Here is a 15,665-nt window from a genome sequence, read left to right as displayed (position 1 = left end):
TATAAAAATGCTAGACCGTCACCCACCCAAAATAGCTGCCAGCAAAGGAGCAATAGAAGAGAAAAAGGAACTCTCTCTGTAAAAACGGAAGAATCCGTGGCGAACCAGAGAGTCAGGCAGAAAATATAGGAGGTAAGATGCTCCCTAGTTGCGGTGGGAGCGAGTATCAAGAGCAACAATCAACCCCCAATCATTGTTTTATAAAGTTAAAAAGTGCACAGGAATGAAATATACTTTACAAATATTTAAGCGTGAAAGAAAAATAAAGTGACAATTAAGGCTTGCTAATGAAAGGTTAGTCTCCTCCTCTTTTGTTGAGGGGCTGTGTAGGAAAGATCCCCTTTTTGCATGAGTGCCCCCTACTTTTTGCCTGATGTTTGATGCTTCTTGACTAAGTGTGCCCTGGGCTCCTGCTAATCAGGTACGCAGGACCGGTGTTCTTTCCCCAAAACGGAACCTTTGCTCCCTCATTGGCACTCTTCTTGACTTCGGTCATAGACCCGCACTCTCCCTGCAGCTCCTGCTCTTCCTCGCTGCCTGCGGAGCCCCCGGCTCTGTGTGTTCGAGGCTGCTGCCTCCGAGGTTTTGCGATCCTGGTCTAATTGTGTTTACTTCTTGCTAATCTGTTTCTGCCACTCTCCAGCATCTGTCTTTGTTTTTATCTTTATTTTGTTTTATTGTTAATTATTCTAATTCCCTCCTTATCTGTGCCTGCTCCCTCGCGCTTCCCCTGTTCCCGCCACTGCTGCCCTGACCCCGCCCCTCTACCAGCACCTGTTCTCCCGCCTCCCAGCTGAGCCTCCCTCCCCTATATGATGCAGACCGCTGCGCAAGAAGCGGATGCGCACTCTGGCACGACAAAGGCACGCCTAAGGCAAGCCCATCTGCGCCCATCCACGCCTGGACTGCGCCCAGCACCAGACCCCCTGGCCCTCACGAGGGCCACGACACCCGACTAATCTACGACGTCGTCTTCCTCCAAGGACTCAACACTCGCCGATCATCAAACTGCTTCCAGGCCAGCCCGACACTCATCCACGGACCCTTCACCTGCCATGGCTGCAGCTTCACCAGCCACTGAACACCCGCACAAGCCACCCCACCCGTCAGAGCAGAACATAACCACTTCAGATGTATACTACTCAACACCCGCTCCGTCCACCAAAGGGTAGCTCAAATACATTTACTATGAAATTTCCATACTTTTCAGGGTTAAATGTATCCAATCCAAAATTATTTTACTTTAAGAATGTAAACAAGACAGGAATTAAAAGTATGTTGACAAATCCCAAACAGATTTATTCTGCAACTCTATTATGACCAGCTGTCTAAGCTAGGTTTTGACTTCTGAAAAAACAACATTGAGACGAAAACTGTTTGGGGCACAAAAGATTGGCAAATCCAGGGTATAGAAGCTAGTTTTAGAGCCTGTATCATCCCTGAGCAAATTATGTTTTTGAATGACACTGTCCAACAGACATCTTGCCTTGGGTTAGCCAAGATAAAAGACATGAACAACCCGTCCATACCTACACCTGTTAGCGATAACACTTCAGAGGGGAAGGTCGACCTAGATACTATTTTGCATCACAACAGAACAGATCCAGATTAGAATAAATGGTTGATCTGGCCCACAGACACAAACAACTGTCAAGATAGATCCCTGAACAGAACACAGAGTTTCACATTCAACAGGCCAGACCCAAGATATGTTCAAATACAGTATCCTGGAATAGTAACAATATACAGTGTAGGGAAGCTTTGCCTTGATTGGCTACACAGATCTACACTTATGGATGTAAAGCAACACGTTTCTTTAATTAAAGATGGTGCTGATCTTGGGGAATTCTTGCTAGGACCAAGAACACCGCGTCATAAACGTTTTATATATGCCGGTATCTATGCTGCTTATAATGAAGCATGGAAGATTACGCAAGCAGAGACTGGAGAAAGAATACGAGAAATTGATCATATTAATTTAGAGAAAACTCTCTCTGTGGTTGACAATGGGTTAACAACTCTGTTGTCCAGGATATTTTCATTGGACAGCATATTGTCTTCTGCCATAGACATCATGGAACAGCTACGTTCTTTCATGCTATTAGGCTAAACGTTGCAAAACCTTAGTTCAGGCTATGTGCCTTGGGGTTTAATCAATACCACATTATTGTTTTCAGAATTCAATCTCATTGATAAACATATCAAATTGACACAAAGGGGAGCAGACTATACAGTGCTGAGCATTGAACAACTGGAAAGATTGCCATTTACAGTAGCAGAAAAAAACAGCTATTGAATGGATCATACATAGAACAAGCACTCTGCCTGTTACAATTTTCCATTTTCAGTATTGCCTAAAACACCTACACATACCAGCAGGCATATATGAAAGGTTGGGTAAAGAATACATCAAGACATCCTGGGAATTACCGTACACACATAGATGTTGGAGTGGGGGACGTGAAGTGTTTCTTAGTGGGAAAAACTGTAAAAACGCACTAAGCGGTTCTATCCTTTGTCAGGGTATAAACTTACACGGGTCTGCGATGGTTCCTATAACAATTTATCCTGCCACCTGCAAAGTTCAACCAGCTGCAGTGATCCAATTTTTCGACAGCTCTCGAATGGGAGTTACCTCATGTTGAATGATCACTGCTGCTGTGGCATGTTGCCAGGCATACCATGTCTAGTAACTGTGTCAGCCAGGGTCACTTGCTGTATGCAAGGATTGTTTCCTAAAACCACGACAGACAGAAAGTCGCCTTTATGGCCTTCACTGAACATCTCTTCCATACAAATTGTTACTTTAAGCACAATGAAAGGCATTCTTTTGAAAAAAACTGTGCCACTGACCTCGGCCAAAGAAAGATATGATCTGCAAGTTGCAAGGACTTCTGCCAAGATACATGCCCTCTTAACTACAAACTGCCCTATACATTTCTCAGAAATGTTAAGTCACATCTTAAACATGTCTGATACAAGCGGTATTTTACATGTATTTAAGACCGTATTTTCTGGGCTGTTAGCACCTTTTGAAGCGGTCCTAGGAATATTTCCAAACTTCATGCACTCTGTGTTTGGCGGACTGCCCCTCATTTTAGGACTCGCTGCAGGGATACTATTTTTGCTCCTACTGCTGCGATATGGCAAGCCAATTCACAAGCGACACCCAGTTCTCCATGGAGACAACTCTACTGGTGATGAAGTGTTGTGAGCGCATCGTCCAAATTTTGGGACTACCTCGTCTACGAGGATTAAATACCACATGGTTTCTGCCAGTCAGACCAATTTGGCAAGATTGCATTTTACCTGTTCTACGCTGCCTGCTATGCGGAGAAGAATGCGTGTTAGACACATGTCTCACACTCCCATAAGTCGTGCCAATGGATGTTGATACTTTGCTTGAACCAGTAACGGCCCATTCACTGTGTTGTCCCCAGCGGCTACCAATTCTGATGACGGCTTTCATTGAGATCTCACAGACATAAAATGCAACTGCTGAGGTACGAGAGGAGAGGAAACAGGCACGCAGGTACCATTACGAACATTGCTAACACAACCAATGCTGACGGCGATGCTTCACATCTATGTGCGGTTAATCTTCTAAACAAGGTAATTCAACTTTCACCTACAATGGTAGCCGAATTTTTGTCAACAGACTTAGAGGATTTCATGTTTTCTCCAAGCCCTAACACTGACTTTTGAATTTGGCACACAGTGTTCTGAGAGACTTTGAATTCAAAACAAAACAAAGTTCTAACTTTGGAACTCTTTTTTCTAATATAAATTTTTTTCTTTCCAAAATTGTATTTTTCACTTTTTTGCACAAGTAATCTGCTTAAAGTAGAACTATTCATAGAGAATAAGAATTCTTTGAAAAACTTTCAGAGACAATATTTGACCTTGCCCACATAATAACAGTTTTATGTAATCTGACATGAAATGGTTTTGGTACTTTTTAGGTTTCGACCTGGCGAGGGGCAAAGCCCCTCCCAGATCGAAAACTATTGTCTACAGTAGGGATGTTTGGACCGCCTCTGTCTATCATTGGCTAGCTCCATAAATGGAGGCTAGCCATTGGGAGACAGAGGCTGTCAATCGCGCTTTCTCCAGAAAACGCGATTCGGGGGCGTTTCTGGTGCTTTTTTTAAGCCCCGCCCCTTTGTCCCGGGCCGCGCTGCGATTGGCTGCCGGCCCGGGACACCCCCGTGACGTCATTCCCGGGCCGCGCTGTGATAGGCTGCCGGCCCGGGACACCCCCGTGACGTCAGCGAATCACAGCGCGGCCCGGGACCTGACTTGTTTCCCTTAGCTTTCGGCATGCTGAGTGTGGGGACGAAAACGGAAATCTATATAAGCCGCTAACTGGAGCCGTACCAGACACGAGGGACGAGATCTCAAGTACGCACGCTTCAGCTGAGGACGGTGCGTACGTAAAACGAGTTACCCTCTGACCCCACCTTGTGCCCGCGCAAGGAATACTAGGTAATGTATTTCTTTAACAGAACGCTGTAGCGATGACTCATGTGATTACCCTCATGGATCGTAACTGGGGCAGCCATCTTGGATTGGTCGCTTAGATATCTTTTATACCTGAAAGAATGCCAATTTACTGGAACATGGTACTTTAAAATAATCGATTTTTAAATGCTACTATTTGAAAATATATAGCAAGATGATTTTAATCTGTGATATATATCAGTGAAGATTTCACCGCTCCAAACGAGCTTCCCACCAAGACACCCAGTGTCTGTCTTCTTTGTCTATGAAAACTTGTTTATCGTGACGTCAGAAGAAGCTATTCTGTAGGTGACCCTTGATGGACACTGAAGAAAGACGGAACTATCTCCAATTTTAATCATGTCCGACTCTGGATCACCCCCTGATATCCCGGGCTTCCTGCGCCTTGAGCACCCGGAGGCCGAGACCTTCCGTGGCAAATTTATGAGGAAAGTGCAGCAGAATCCCTTCGTGCCCATTGGTGAGACCTGAAGGGTATCGGGGTTAGGGTGACATAGATCCAACATGTAGTATTACTACAGCTTTTTCAAGTTGTTGCAAGTCGAGCTTCAGTAGGGTAACAAGTCCTGGATATTAGGTATTTTTACGATGTGGCTTGTTTATAAACTGTTATGTCGTCTAGCATATTTTTGCATAGAAATAAAAAATGAGTGTGGTGGTCAAAAGGCTCACTGTGCAGCAGAGTCAGAACTCTCCTGTGCCATTTGCGTATGCAATTCTTTGACCAGATGTATTTTAATTTATTATGAAAAGGACTCTATATATTTTGAAAATCATAATTTCGTAGTGAATGTGCCACTGATAGTGTGTATAGACACAGAGTGCCAGGGAGTCCTCAGCCCCACTTTTCAAGAAATTGCTTCTAACCTTAATAGCCTAATGTTCTCTTCCAAAAGTAGTTTTCTAATCCCCAAAGCTACCTGAAAGCAGAACGCTGCAAAGACAACAGTAAGAGATGATAGCGGAGCTTATCACATGCCTTACGGCCTCCTTGGAAGGTATTAAATGCAGAGAATCCACGCACTTGTGTGGTCCTGAGTCAGTTGCCTTTTTTCTCCTCATGCCACGTGGTACCAATGCTTGCATTATATCCCTGGGAGATTCCGAAGAGATTTTCCTGGAAACTGCCTACTGTCAGAGCATGTCTTCCTGAGGTTTGGGTTTCTTATGTTTAGATTTTGCAGAAAGTTCAGAAAAATTGTTACTAAAGCTCCTTGAAGCGCTTTCTTCCCAGTGGGCGAATACCACGCAGCGCCTTCAAGCCGGTGCTGCAGAAATAGCCCAGGCCACTGAGGCTCCTCGAAGATCGTGCACAGGCCGTTCAGCTCGTTCACGCCTATGCTGACCCAGGGCACAGACAGTACAGCGCCTTGAAGCCAGACAGAGAACACAGGCAGCTGCTACTCATTGAATCCATTACTGCAGCACAGGTCGCACAGGTCGCTGAAGCCCCCTGAAGCCCTTGCGACCAGGAGAGCACAAACCACTACAGCTCATTGAAGCCCTTGCTGTCTAAAGTGCTTTACCGTCTAGAAATCGTCCGCCCCGACTGGACAGCGCAGGCCATGCAGCTCCTTGAAGTCTACCAGGAGGGCACACACGATAACAGCTCCTTGTAGCCCTGCCTGCCTAGATAATTTTTGGTCTGAACCCCCTTCTAGCCCTTATGCCAGAAACAGCACAGGCCTCTGTGACACTTTAAAGCAGCGCTGCAAAGGAAGCAAAGGCGGCCCAAAGCGTACATGATGCTGCAGCTCCTTGAAGCCAGAATGCCTAGAGAACATAGCGCTGCTGGACAACGAGTAGCTTAGAGCACACATGCCATCTGCTGTCTTTGAAGGCCCAGCGGCCTAGTGAGCACCGGCTGCAGCAGCTCCTTGAACCCTGTACTGCTCATTGACACCCGTTGCCGCCTTCTAAACTCAGGGCCCGTAGCTCATTGAACCCCCTGCTGCCTAGAGCGCTTCAGGACGCCGCATCTCATTGAAGCTGCTGCCACACAATGAAGGTAGGCCGCTCCAGCTCTTCCACTCCTCCCGAGGCCCTGTGAATAAATGCAGGCCGCTGCAGCACTTTGTAGCAGACACTGCCTGCCTACAGAACACAAGGCACTTGCTGCAGCGCCTTGAAGTCCCCGCTGGCCAAATAGAACTTCTGTAGCTCTTCCGCTCTCGGATGGCTCAACAGCACAGACGGCTAAGACCGGTCCATCCCGCGGTGAACCGGAGAAAAAGCGCTATGCTTTAGCACCTTGAAGCCTGTTGCTCGTGGTGCTCCTCCCACTGTGTATCTGGATTCTGGGACCAGCCTTCAGTTTTTGGCTCGTGAACAGCCCGAACCTGCACCGCCTGCCGCCCCGCAGCCTCGCACGGCTATAATTATGCCAGTAATTACAGGGGCGAATTAAACCTTCACTTCTGTTCTTTCATATGATAGGTCTGAGAGCGGACATTTACTTGGGAGAGGGGGGGTGGGGGCTCGCAGTGTGTGGGAGGGCTCTGTGTGGGGGGGCTCGCAGTGTGTGGGTAGGCTCTGTGTGGGTTTGTGTGGGGGAGGGGCTCTGTGTGGGTGTGTGGGGGGGCTCTGTGTGGGTGAGTGGGGGGGCTCTGTGTGGGTGTGTGGGAGGGGCTCGCAGTGTGTGGGGGGGTTCTGTGTGGGTGTGTGGGGAGGGGCTCACAGTGTGTGGGCAGCTCTGTATGGGTGTGTGGGGTGGATCTGTGGGGGGCTCTGTGTGGGTGTGTGTGTGTGGGGGGGCTCTGTGTGTGTGGGGGGGCTCTCTGTGGGTGTGTGTGGCATTTGCGAGAGATTAAGCTATTGGCATTGTAAATGACAATGCCATTTATTTATCTGTTTTCAAAACCAACACATAAATAAAAATGTTGTCATTTACAATGCCAATAGCTCTAACTTTTGCAAAGGCGAAACCGTTGCATTGTAAATGCTTGTTTCTTCTGTATTCACGAGTCATTTCATAAATGTATATTTTCATGATTCATTCAGATAGTATTTTCAAATGTCAACTATATGCTTGGAATGAAACATTGCTTTAAATGTGTATAGCACCACTGCTCTTTTGTGTACAACCAGTACCAATGCATTTTTATGGATTTTGGGTGGGTTTTAAACACTTGTTGTGTAGATATATTTTAGATATGTTTCAACATGTTTACGACTTAGTATTTAGTAAAAGTCGTACATAAGAAAGTGGAGTGGGTGTTGTGTGCGATTTTAGATACCGATTGCATTTCCTGAGGCATGCCCTTATATAGGTACAATTCGCGTCGCCCTTATATAGGCATAGAAATTCAGTCCTTATTTAGGCATAACCCATGCAGCCCAAATACAGGCATGGCTACTTCCCTCCGTTCATCTACGTCACAACGATTTTTTGGAAAACCAGACTCTTACGCAGTTAGCGACTTCCCCTTGCTTGAATACTGATTTTTCCAAGAACTCAGTTATTATACATGAACATCTATTCCGTAGGGGTTCATTCATGACGTTTATATGCCCGACTTTGCGTCAAAGCTGGCATTCCTAAACACCTTCAAGGTATAAATATACCTTCACTTGCAATGGCAAAGCACGGTGTGGTTCGGTGCAGTTCGACTACCTACTTGCACGACGCCGCTCGCTACAGCAAGTGCCGAAGGAAGCCAACTCTCCAGCTGACCCACTGATTAGAAGCTGTCCTCCTCTGCCGAGAAATCCAGCTCCAGTGTTTCTGACTCCCCTTGCGGGGTGTTGGGAAATCGAGTCCATGAAGGAGATACCAACCTCTCTCATTCTAAGGTATGGAGCTGGTTAGAACCTGGAGAAACCTTTGGCAATTCTTGGCAAAACTAAACCTATGCTAAAGACCACACTTACCTCTTCCCTCGTACTAGACCTAGGTTAGGTACATTGGGGTAGGCGTATTTTAGAAGCACCAGTTGAGTATTTTAGCCCGTGTTATTTATGTATGTATTTTTATGTCATTGCACCAGACAAAGCTATTACTATATTATTTTATATTACTGTTTACTCTGTACGCATTATACTTTGCATCCTGTCTAATGATTGTAGCAGTATACCTCTCTTGCATGAGTAAGAAAACTGTTCAATAAACTCCTTTTATTGAAACGCCCGTCTCTCTATTTTCTCTGCAACTCTGTAGAAACGAAGAGCAAGATTGCTACAGAGTAAAATAGTTATCTATTGCTTCCACGACTCTGAAGATACATTTTATTCTTGGGAAACAAAGTTGTCATGTTTATGGGATTGTCAGAAACTAATCCCTTCTTATGTATTCAAGAAAGTCTCTAGCACCTCTGAGCTACCTGGCGCTCACAATTAAGTTTAGTATACTTGATAGAGACATACTGTCCTCAGTCCTATGTCAAATCTATAGTGTATATTATTCCAATGCCAGAGCCTATTGGGAATATAGGAACTACACTAGAATAGCCATCCCAGATGGATACAAGATCACTAGAAGGGGCCGCACCAACAAACCAGGAGGAGGAATCACCATTGTCTTCAGGAATACCCTCAGAGTCTCGACCTCCACGACAGACACCTCCAGTACCGCTGAACACCTGCTCTTCCAGATCCACACCAACACCACTCTCAGAGGAACACTCATCTACAGACCCCCAGTCCCAGGCCACAGTACGTCAACGCCATCTCCGACATCGTCAGCATGCACGCTCTTGTGTCCACAGACTACATCCTCCTCGGAGACCTGGATTTCCACCTCAAGAATGCCGACGACAGTAACGCAGCTGCCCTGCTCGATAGCCTCACCAACCTCAGACTGAAGCAGCTCGTCACAACCGCTACCCATACCGCCGCTCACACGCTCGACCCCCAGCCAGCACCCACTTCACCTTCAGCCACGCCACCAAACTCCACTGGACCGACCATCGCTGCGTCAACTTTACCTTCAAGAAACCCACCACCCACTACGGAGCCCCTACAGCTGCTGGAACAAGGTCACAGAAGACCAGCTTATCACCGCCCTCGTTCGAGACCCACCAACAAACATCACCAACACAGCAGCCATCAACCTCGGGCAGTTGATCAAAAAACCCTCACACAGATGCACAGACAGAAAGGTCAGCTGGTTCACCACCGACCTCCAAGAATCAAGCGGACTTGTCGAAGACTCGAGAAAAAATGGCGTCACGAAAAGACACCAGAAAACCACGCAGCCCTAAAGTACGTAATCCACAAGCACCACCTAAATACTGCCTGTGACATAGGCTAGTCACCCCTCTAGCAGGCCTTATAGCCCTACGGCAAAGTACACTATGCCACAGGTGAAGGCACATTGGCATGAGCCCTGGGCCGATACAGTATCTGTGACTTTCACAGGTATTGTAAGGGCAGTAATGCCATTTTAGACCGTGGGCTGGAAGTTTGGAACTCCAACCTCTACAGCTCCATGATGGCTTTTCTAAAGACTGAGAAGTTTGGTATCAATCTTCTGAGCCCATTAAACCCACCCTGATGCCAGTGTTGGATTTAATTTACAATGCACTCAGAGGGCATCTTAGAAATGCCTCCTGAAAAACTACCTAACTCTAGTGTCCTGGCTGAGTGGCTGCTCACCAGCTGCCACCCCCAGACATGTTTCTGGACCCCTGGGTCAAGAGCCTAACGCCCTTGAGGTCCTGAAACAAAGTACATCCTGGGCAGAGGTGCCAAGCTTCCTCCCCAGACTGGACAGGGTCCACGAAGGGGAAGCTTCAAAGGCTTGCTGCCTTTGTTAGCTTACCCTGCCTTTTGCTGCTAACAGCAACTGGCCCCCACAGGCTCTAATCCCAACTTTAGGCAGGAGAATCGGCAGGAAAACCAAGATAGGAGGTGAGGTGTGCCCATCTTTGCCAACTCTACCCCTCAGGTGAAGGAGGCGAGGCAAAGCACAACTCTCAGTCCCCGCCATTTTGAAGATAGGAGATCCAGCCAACCAGAGAGAGGCTTATGCCCGCTCCCCCTGGAGAGTGGCATAATAGTGGGTTTACCCATCCCAAGGAAGGGACTCATTGGTCCCGACCTGTACTTACCTGAAACACCCCTAAATTTTGTATTTAGGGGCGACCCCGAACTTTGCCTCCTTAGACTAGCAAGAAGAAGAAGGACCGATGAGCCATGCTGAAGGAAGAAGAGGAGAACACCAACCTCCTTAGCCCAGCCCTACTGGCCTGTCCTGACCTCGACCTGTTCCAGCGGAATCTCGGCACCAACCGGAGATCTCCCATTGAAAACAAAAGGGCACCCGATACCAAAACAGCACCCGACACCTGGCCACCCCTGTGCTGCAGTGGCTGCACCTTTTTGTGCTAACTCGGATCCCCCTTTGCCTCGAACTTAACCCTAGGAGCTTTGCTCCCTCAACTTTGTGGCTTGCCCAAGAGCAGCCACCAATTCTTGAGAATTAAGGACGAAAGAACACGAGCGGCACTATATGCCAGATTCATTCGGCGCACGATGCCACGGAGCGATCCCTTGTGCAACTAAATTACCCTCGGACCAAGTACCAATGCACCTTATAATTTGGATACTGCCATATTCACCGTCCCTGGGCCAGATTCCGTCTCCACCGCTCAATAAACGTCCTTAATTCTCAAGAATTGAACAATTCTACGGAGACGCAAGTCCTGTCCGCTATTCACAAGATGAGCATCAACCTGCATGGTTGCCCGTCCCGCACCCTGTCCTGATGAAGACCCCACAGCAAGGGCACTACTAATCCCTGCGAACTATTGAGGGTCGAAATGTCGACAATAACTCCCTGTTTGTCAGCTTCACGCCAATATTTTTGCCATTAAATGTAATATGTGAGGCATGATACATGTTGATTGATGTTTTGAACCGATGGTCTTTCGTTTTGTATATTGAAATCCATATACAAATGCTGCTTTGATATTCGGTTGATTTTACTGTCACAATTCCCGTTACCGCACTATCCTCACCTTATCACCTCCCTCCTCCCCCCCTTGGGGCACTGTACAACCATTTGTAATTTATGATCATTTGACATTATATTGAATATAACCATCCCCATTGTGAATAAAACAGTGAGGATTCATTTATTCTTTCTTTAAATTATTTTACAAATTGTATGTTCACTATTACTCTTACGCTGGGACCCCTCCTTCTCAGTAGCTTTCTACAGTAGGCAGAGTGGGTGCCCTCTAGTACTTCAGGATATCCCTACTAGCCCCCATCAGGGTCAAGCTGAAAGAAAATAAGGTACTGTGGTCAAGGATTTGTTCACCCAAAATGACTAATGAGACCAGTTGGGGTGTAAGCCTCACTTCGTAGCCCAAAACATCCAATATTCTATCACCCACCGTTTCCACTAGGCCCCAAGTTTTACATTGCCACAGTGTGTGCATCAGGGTGCCTTTCATGCGGCATCTCCTCAGGCATTGTTCATCAGTTGCCCGACCCATACGGAACAGGCGGGTGCAAGTGTAATGTGCCCAACTCAGGATTTTGAATTGGATCAAGCAGAATTTCGCCTGCATCGTGGTCTCTCTGGGATACCTGCACATCTGCCCCCATTCATCATCCTCCCGTCTACCCAGACCCCTCTCCCATCTTTCTCTCATAGATTCAAGTGATGGAAGGCTGTTACTCAAGAGTGTGGAGTAGAGCCTGGACACTGCATGCTCTGTCGGGGGGCACCCTGTATTCCATAGGAGATTCCTCTTCCACCTCTTCCTGGAGGTCCCCCCATTTACCTAGAATGAATCGCATCTGTTGGTACTTAGGAAACTGACTCCCTGACAGCTCACATTCAGTGTGCAAATCAGTAAACATGGTCACTGCATCTTCCCTCAATATGTCACCCAGTTTGGAGATCCCCAACAGGTCCCATTTTTGATGCCCCTCTATCTTGTGCATACAACGAAGGATGTCCGAGGCCCAAAGTGTGGTTGCCAATGTCAATCAGCCCCACCACCCCATTGTATGCATTGCCCACTTCTATGTTGACCACTGTCTCTGTGGTAAGGGGAATAGGGTAGCTCTCCCTCTCCATAGAGTCGACAGAGGTATCCCTCCAGGGCCATAGCAGTACGGTCTGCCCTCAAGGACGATTCTTGTTGGCCAGAAAAGGCCCAAAAATTAACAGTCAGCAGTTGTGAGGGCCAGTAATAGAGCCAGAGGTTTGGAAGGGCAATGTCCTCCTCTCTGGCGACTTGTCAGTAACAAGAGGGCAATTCTTGGTATCCCACCGTCCCACTGGAGAACCCTTGTGACATTGTCCACCCTGTGGAAGAAGGCATCCAGGACTGGGAAGGGGGTATTCTGCATGATGTACAAAATGTTGGTAAATAGATCATCTTATAAAGGGCCACTCACCCCAGGAGTGAGATTCCTCCGACTCTCCATATCCCTCTAATAGACCTATAGGATTTTCACCAGGTTTCCCTGCAGATACAAGTCCGGTTTGGTGTCACAAAAATACCCAAGTATCGTAACCCCTGGGGCGTCCATCGGAATGGGCAATCCAGAGCCCAGTTCAGGTCTCCCACCTCCATGGAAAAGGCCACCGACATTTGCTAATCAATGCAAAACACAGCATAGGTCCCAAATCTCCAGGGTGAGCAAAATGTATAAGTAATTCTCCCCTCTGACGTCCCATCTTACTTACCCAGTCTCCTTCAGAATTGTATAGTATGACACTGAACATCACATAGCTGCTCCTCTGTGTAATTCGGGCTTGGAATGTCCAGACTCTTAGCTGTAAATACACAAAAAAGAGAGCCAGGCACAACCCAGTACCAGGCCCACCTTCAGTAACCGCCATCTCTGCCCTCCACAAATTATCCCTCTCCTATCACTAGACCACACTTCCCAAAGCACTCAGCTTAAGTGAGGAATGGCTACATAATCATCAAGGTTGTCTTTATGACTTCATGCAGAATAGTAGATGAAATAACATTTACCTGGAATGCTATTGGCATCAGGAATCTTTAAAGATTCACTCACTTTGAATAGATCTTAACATTAGAAGAGAATCCCACATCATCTAGATAAAACACACTTATGTTGACCTTTGCACTTTAAAGCAGTACCTTCAAGGGAGAAGTTACTGAAGCTCCAATTTGCAAAATATGCAGAGGGCACAAGGTTATCACTTTGCAGTCATATCTTCAGTTCTGCAACATTCAGTGCATCCTAGAAGGTATGGCTATTACCAGGACAAACATGGCATTCCATTTGTCCCTTTTCTGTGGGGTCACTAGGGACATGAACATTTATAACGGCCAACATAAAGTTCAAGGCAAAACAGAATTCTTACAGGCTTATTGAATCCAATGTAAATTTCTATTGTTTGGGACACTGCTGCAGATATGAAAATCACCACGTTGTTGAACAATCAAGCAATCAAGCCAAATATTATGTTTCAGGTAGAAAGTACTGCAAGGTCACTGGAAAAAAATTTCTTTGAAAAATGTGTCCCAAGATAAGTGAGCAATGAGTGACTTTTGGTCAAGACATTATTAGAAAGACAAGGAATAGGTGAATGTTAGGTGTCATGCTGAATAACTACTCTAAAGGCCATTTCTTCATCGCTAGCATGGGAGGACAAGGGAAACATTCAAGACATAGTTCCAACTCAATTACTAGCATCTCCTCTCACCTACCATTACTCCCCCAGCAGCATGATGTATGTGCGTAACCATTTGGGTGCTCCCATGTGTCATTCCACCTGTGGCAGGCCAAATGGGTAGCTGCGAAAGATACCAAAAAACAGGCATTAGGCAAAAAAGACTTCAAAAGCTGACTGCACTAAACATTATTACAACCTGTCTCCTCTCAGATCAGTCTAGAGACCCAAATCTTCGACAGGTAGAAAGATAATCACTGGGTGTTAGAAAAGGGAATAGTTTTTACCTGTATTGTGATTTGTCTAGAAAAGGCAGCTTTTATAATTTCCTGTAGTTTGAATATCCACAAAATCTAATGAGAAGCCTACAGCCTATCTCTTGCTTGAGATATATCTAAATTGATCTCAATCTCTCTCTCTCTCTTTCTCTCTCTCTCTCTCTCTCTCTCTCTCTCTCTCTTTCTCTCTCTCTCTTTCTCTCGCTCTCTTTCTCACTCTCGCTCTTTTTTTGTTTGAGGACAATAAAAGAATACATTTCCTACATCTCCGGTGGTTCGTGAATATCTGTTTGGCAGAAGCAATCGCAACGAAAGACGGAGCATCTTTATTGTCTCTATATATATTTATATATATATATATATATATATATATATATGTATATATAGAGGGGCGGAGCAGCTCTTCATCAATCAGGAGGGGGCTGGATACTTAATCCGGGATACACGCCTGCTTCTTGTTTTGGTACACCCCCTACACAGACGCCGAAATACATTCGCCACAATGGGTGTTTTGAATCGCCATGGCTTGTGGTTTTGGATAAAGATGCATCTCACGTTTCCCCTGCTGTGGCCTCTTCTTCTTTTTGGAGGAGTTTCTTGGACATTTTGCAGCACAAGCTCCAGTGTCGTGCTTAAGAGGCCCCCGCATCTTCAAGAGCCCTTGGACTTGCTGGTCTCCGCTTCGGTGGAATGTCGTTGGAATCCAGGGTACTGGAACGACCTTGGCCCACCTCCAGGCCCGGGAGGAGATGGGGCGGTGTTGAAGTCACTCAACATCACGCTGGGCGAGGTGGATTCCCTGCCTTGCCCCCACCGAAAGGATTCCTGTGGCATGGGGGTTGATGCTGTCTGGGGACTCGAGGGGGCACTTTGTTTTAAGGTCACATGGACTATGGGGTTCACCAACATCTGAGCGCTGATCCACTACCCCGCAATACCTGCCAGTATTGAACATTGTATGCTGGGACCTGTAGGCGCCATCCACGAGGCGGCTAGAAGGAGGTATAAGGCGATTGGTACTTACCTTGGGGGCGGAGCAGCTCTTCATCAATGAGGAGGAGGCTGGATACTTAATCCGGGATACACGTCTGCTTCTTGTTTAGCTACACCCTCGGCGCTGAAGAAGGCACAGACGCCGAAATGCATTCGCCACAATGGGTGTTTTGAATCACCATGGCTTGTGGATTTGAATAAAGATGCAACTCACGTTTCCCCTGCTGTGGCCTCTTCTTCTTTTTGGAGGAGTTTCTTGGATATCAGTG

At 46.7% G+C, this 15,665-nt stretch overlaps 1 protein-coding gene across 1 annotated transcript in view; it reads right to left on the bottom strand.

Moving 5' to 3' along the window:
* Positions 1–15,665, bottom strand: part of LOC147708719 (uncharacterized) — a 285,914-nt gene that overhangs the window by 104,207 nt on the left and 166,042 nt on the right. Inside the window, exon 11 of the mRNA XM_086925767.1 lies at positions 13,166–13,255. Within this exon, the coding sequence (XP_086781893.1) occupies positions 13,166–13,255 (90 nt within the window). The remainder of the gene's footprint in view (positions 1–13,165; positions 13,256–15,665) is intronic.

The sequence above is a fragment of the Lissotriton vulgaris genome, chromosome 6 (genome assembly GCF_964263255.1).
Source record: "Lissotriton vulgaris chromosome 6, aLisVul1.2, whole genome shotgun sequence".
NCBI classification, from domain to species: domain Eukaryota; kingdom Metazoa; phylum Chordata; class Amphibia; order Caudata; family Salamandridae; genus Lissotriton; species Lissotriton vulgaris.
This window is presented reverse-complemented; position numbering and strand designations above follow the sequence as displayed.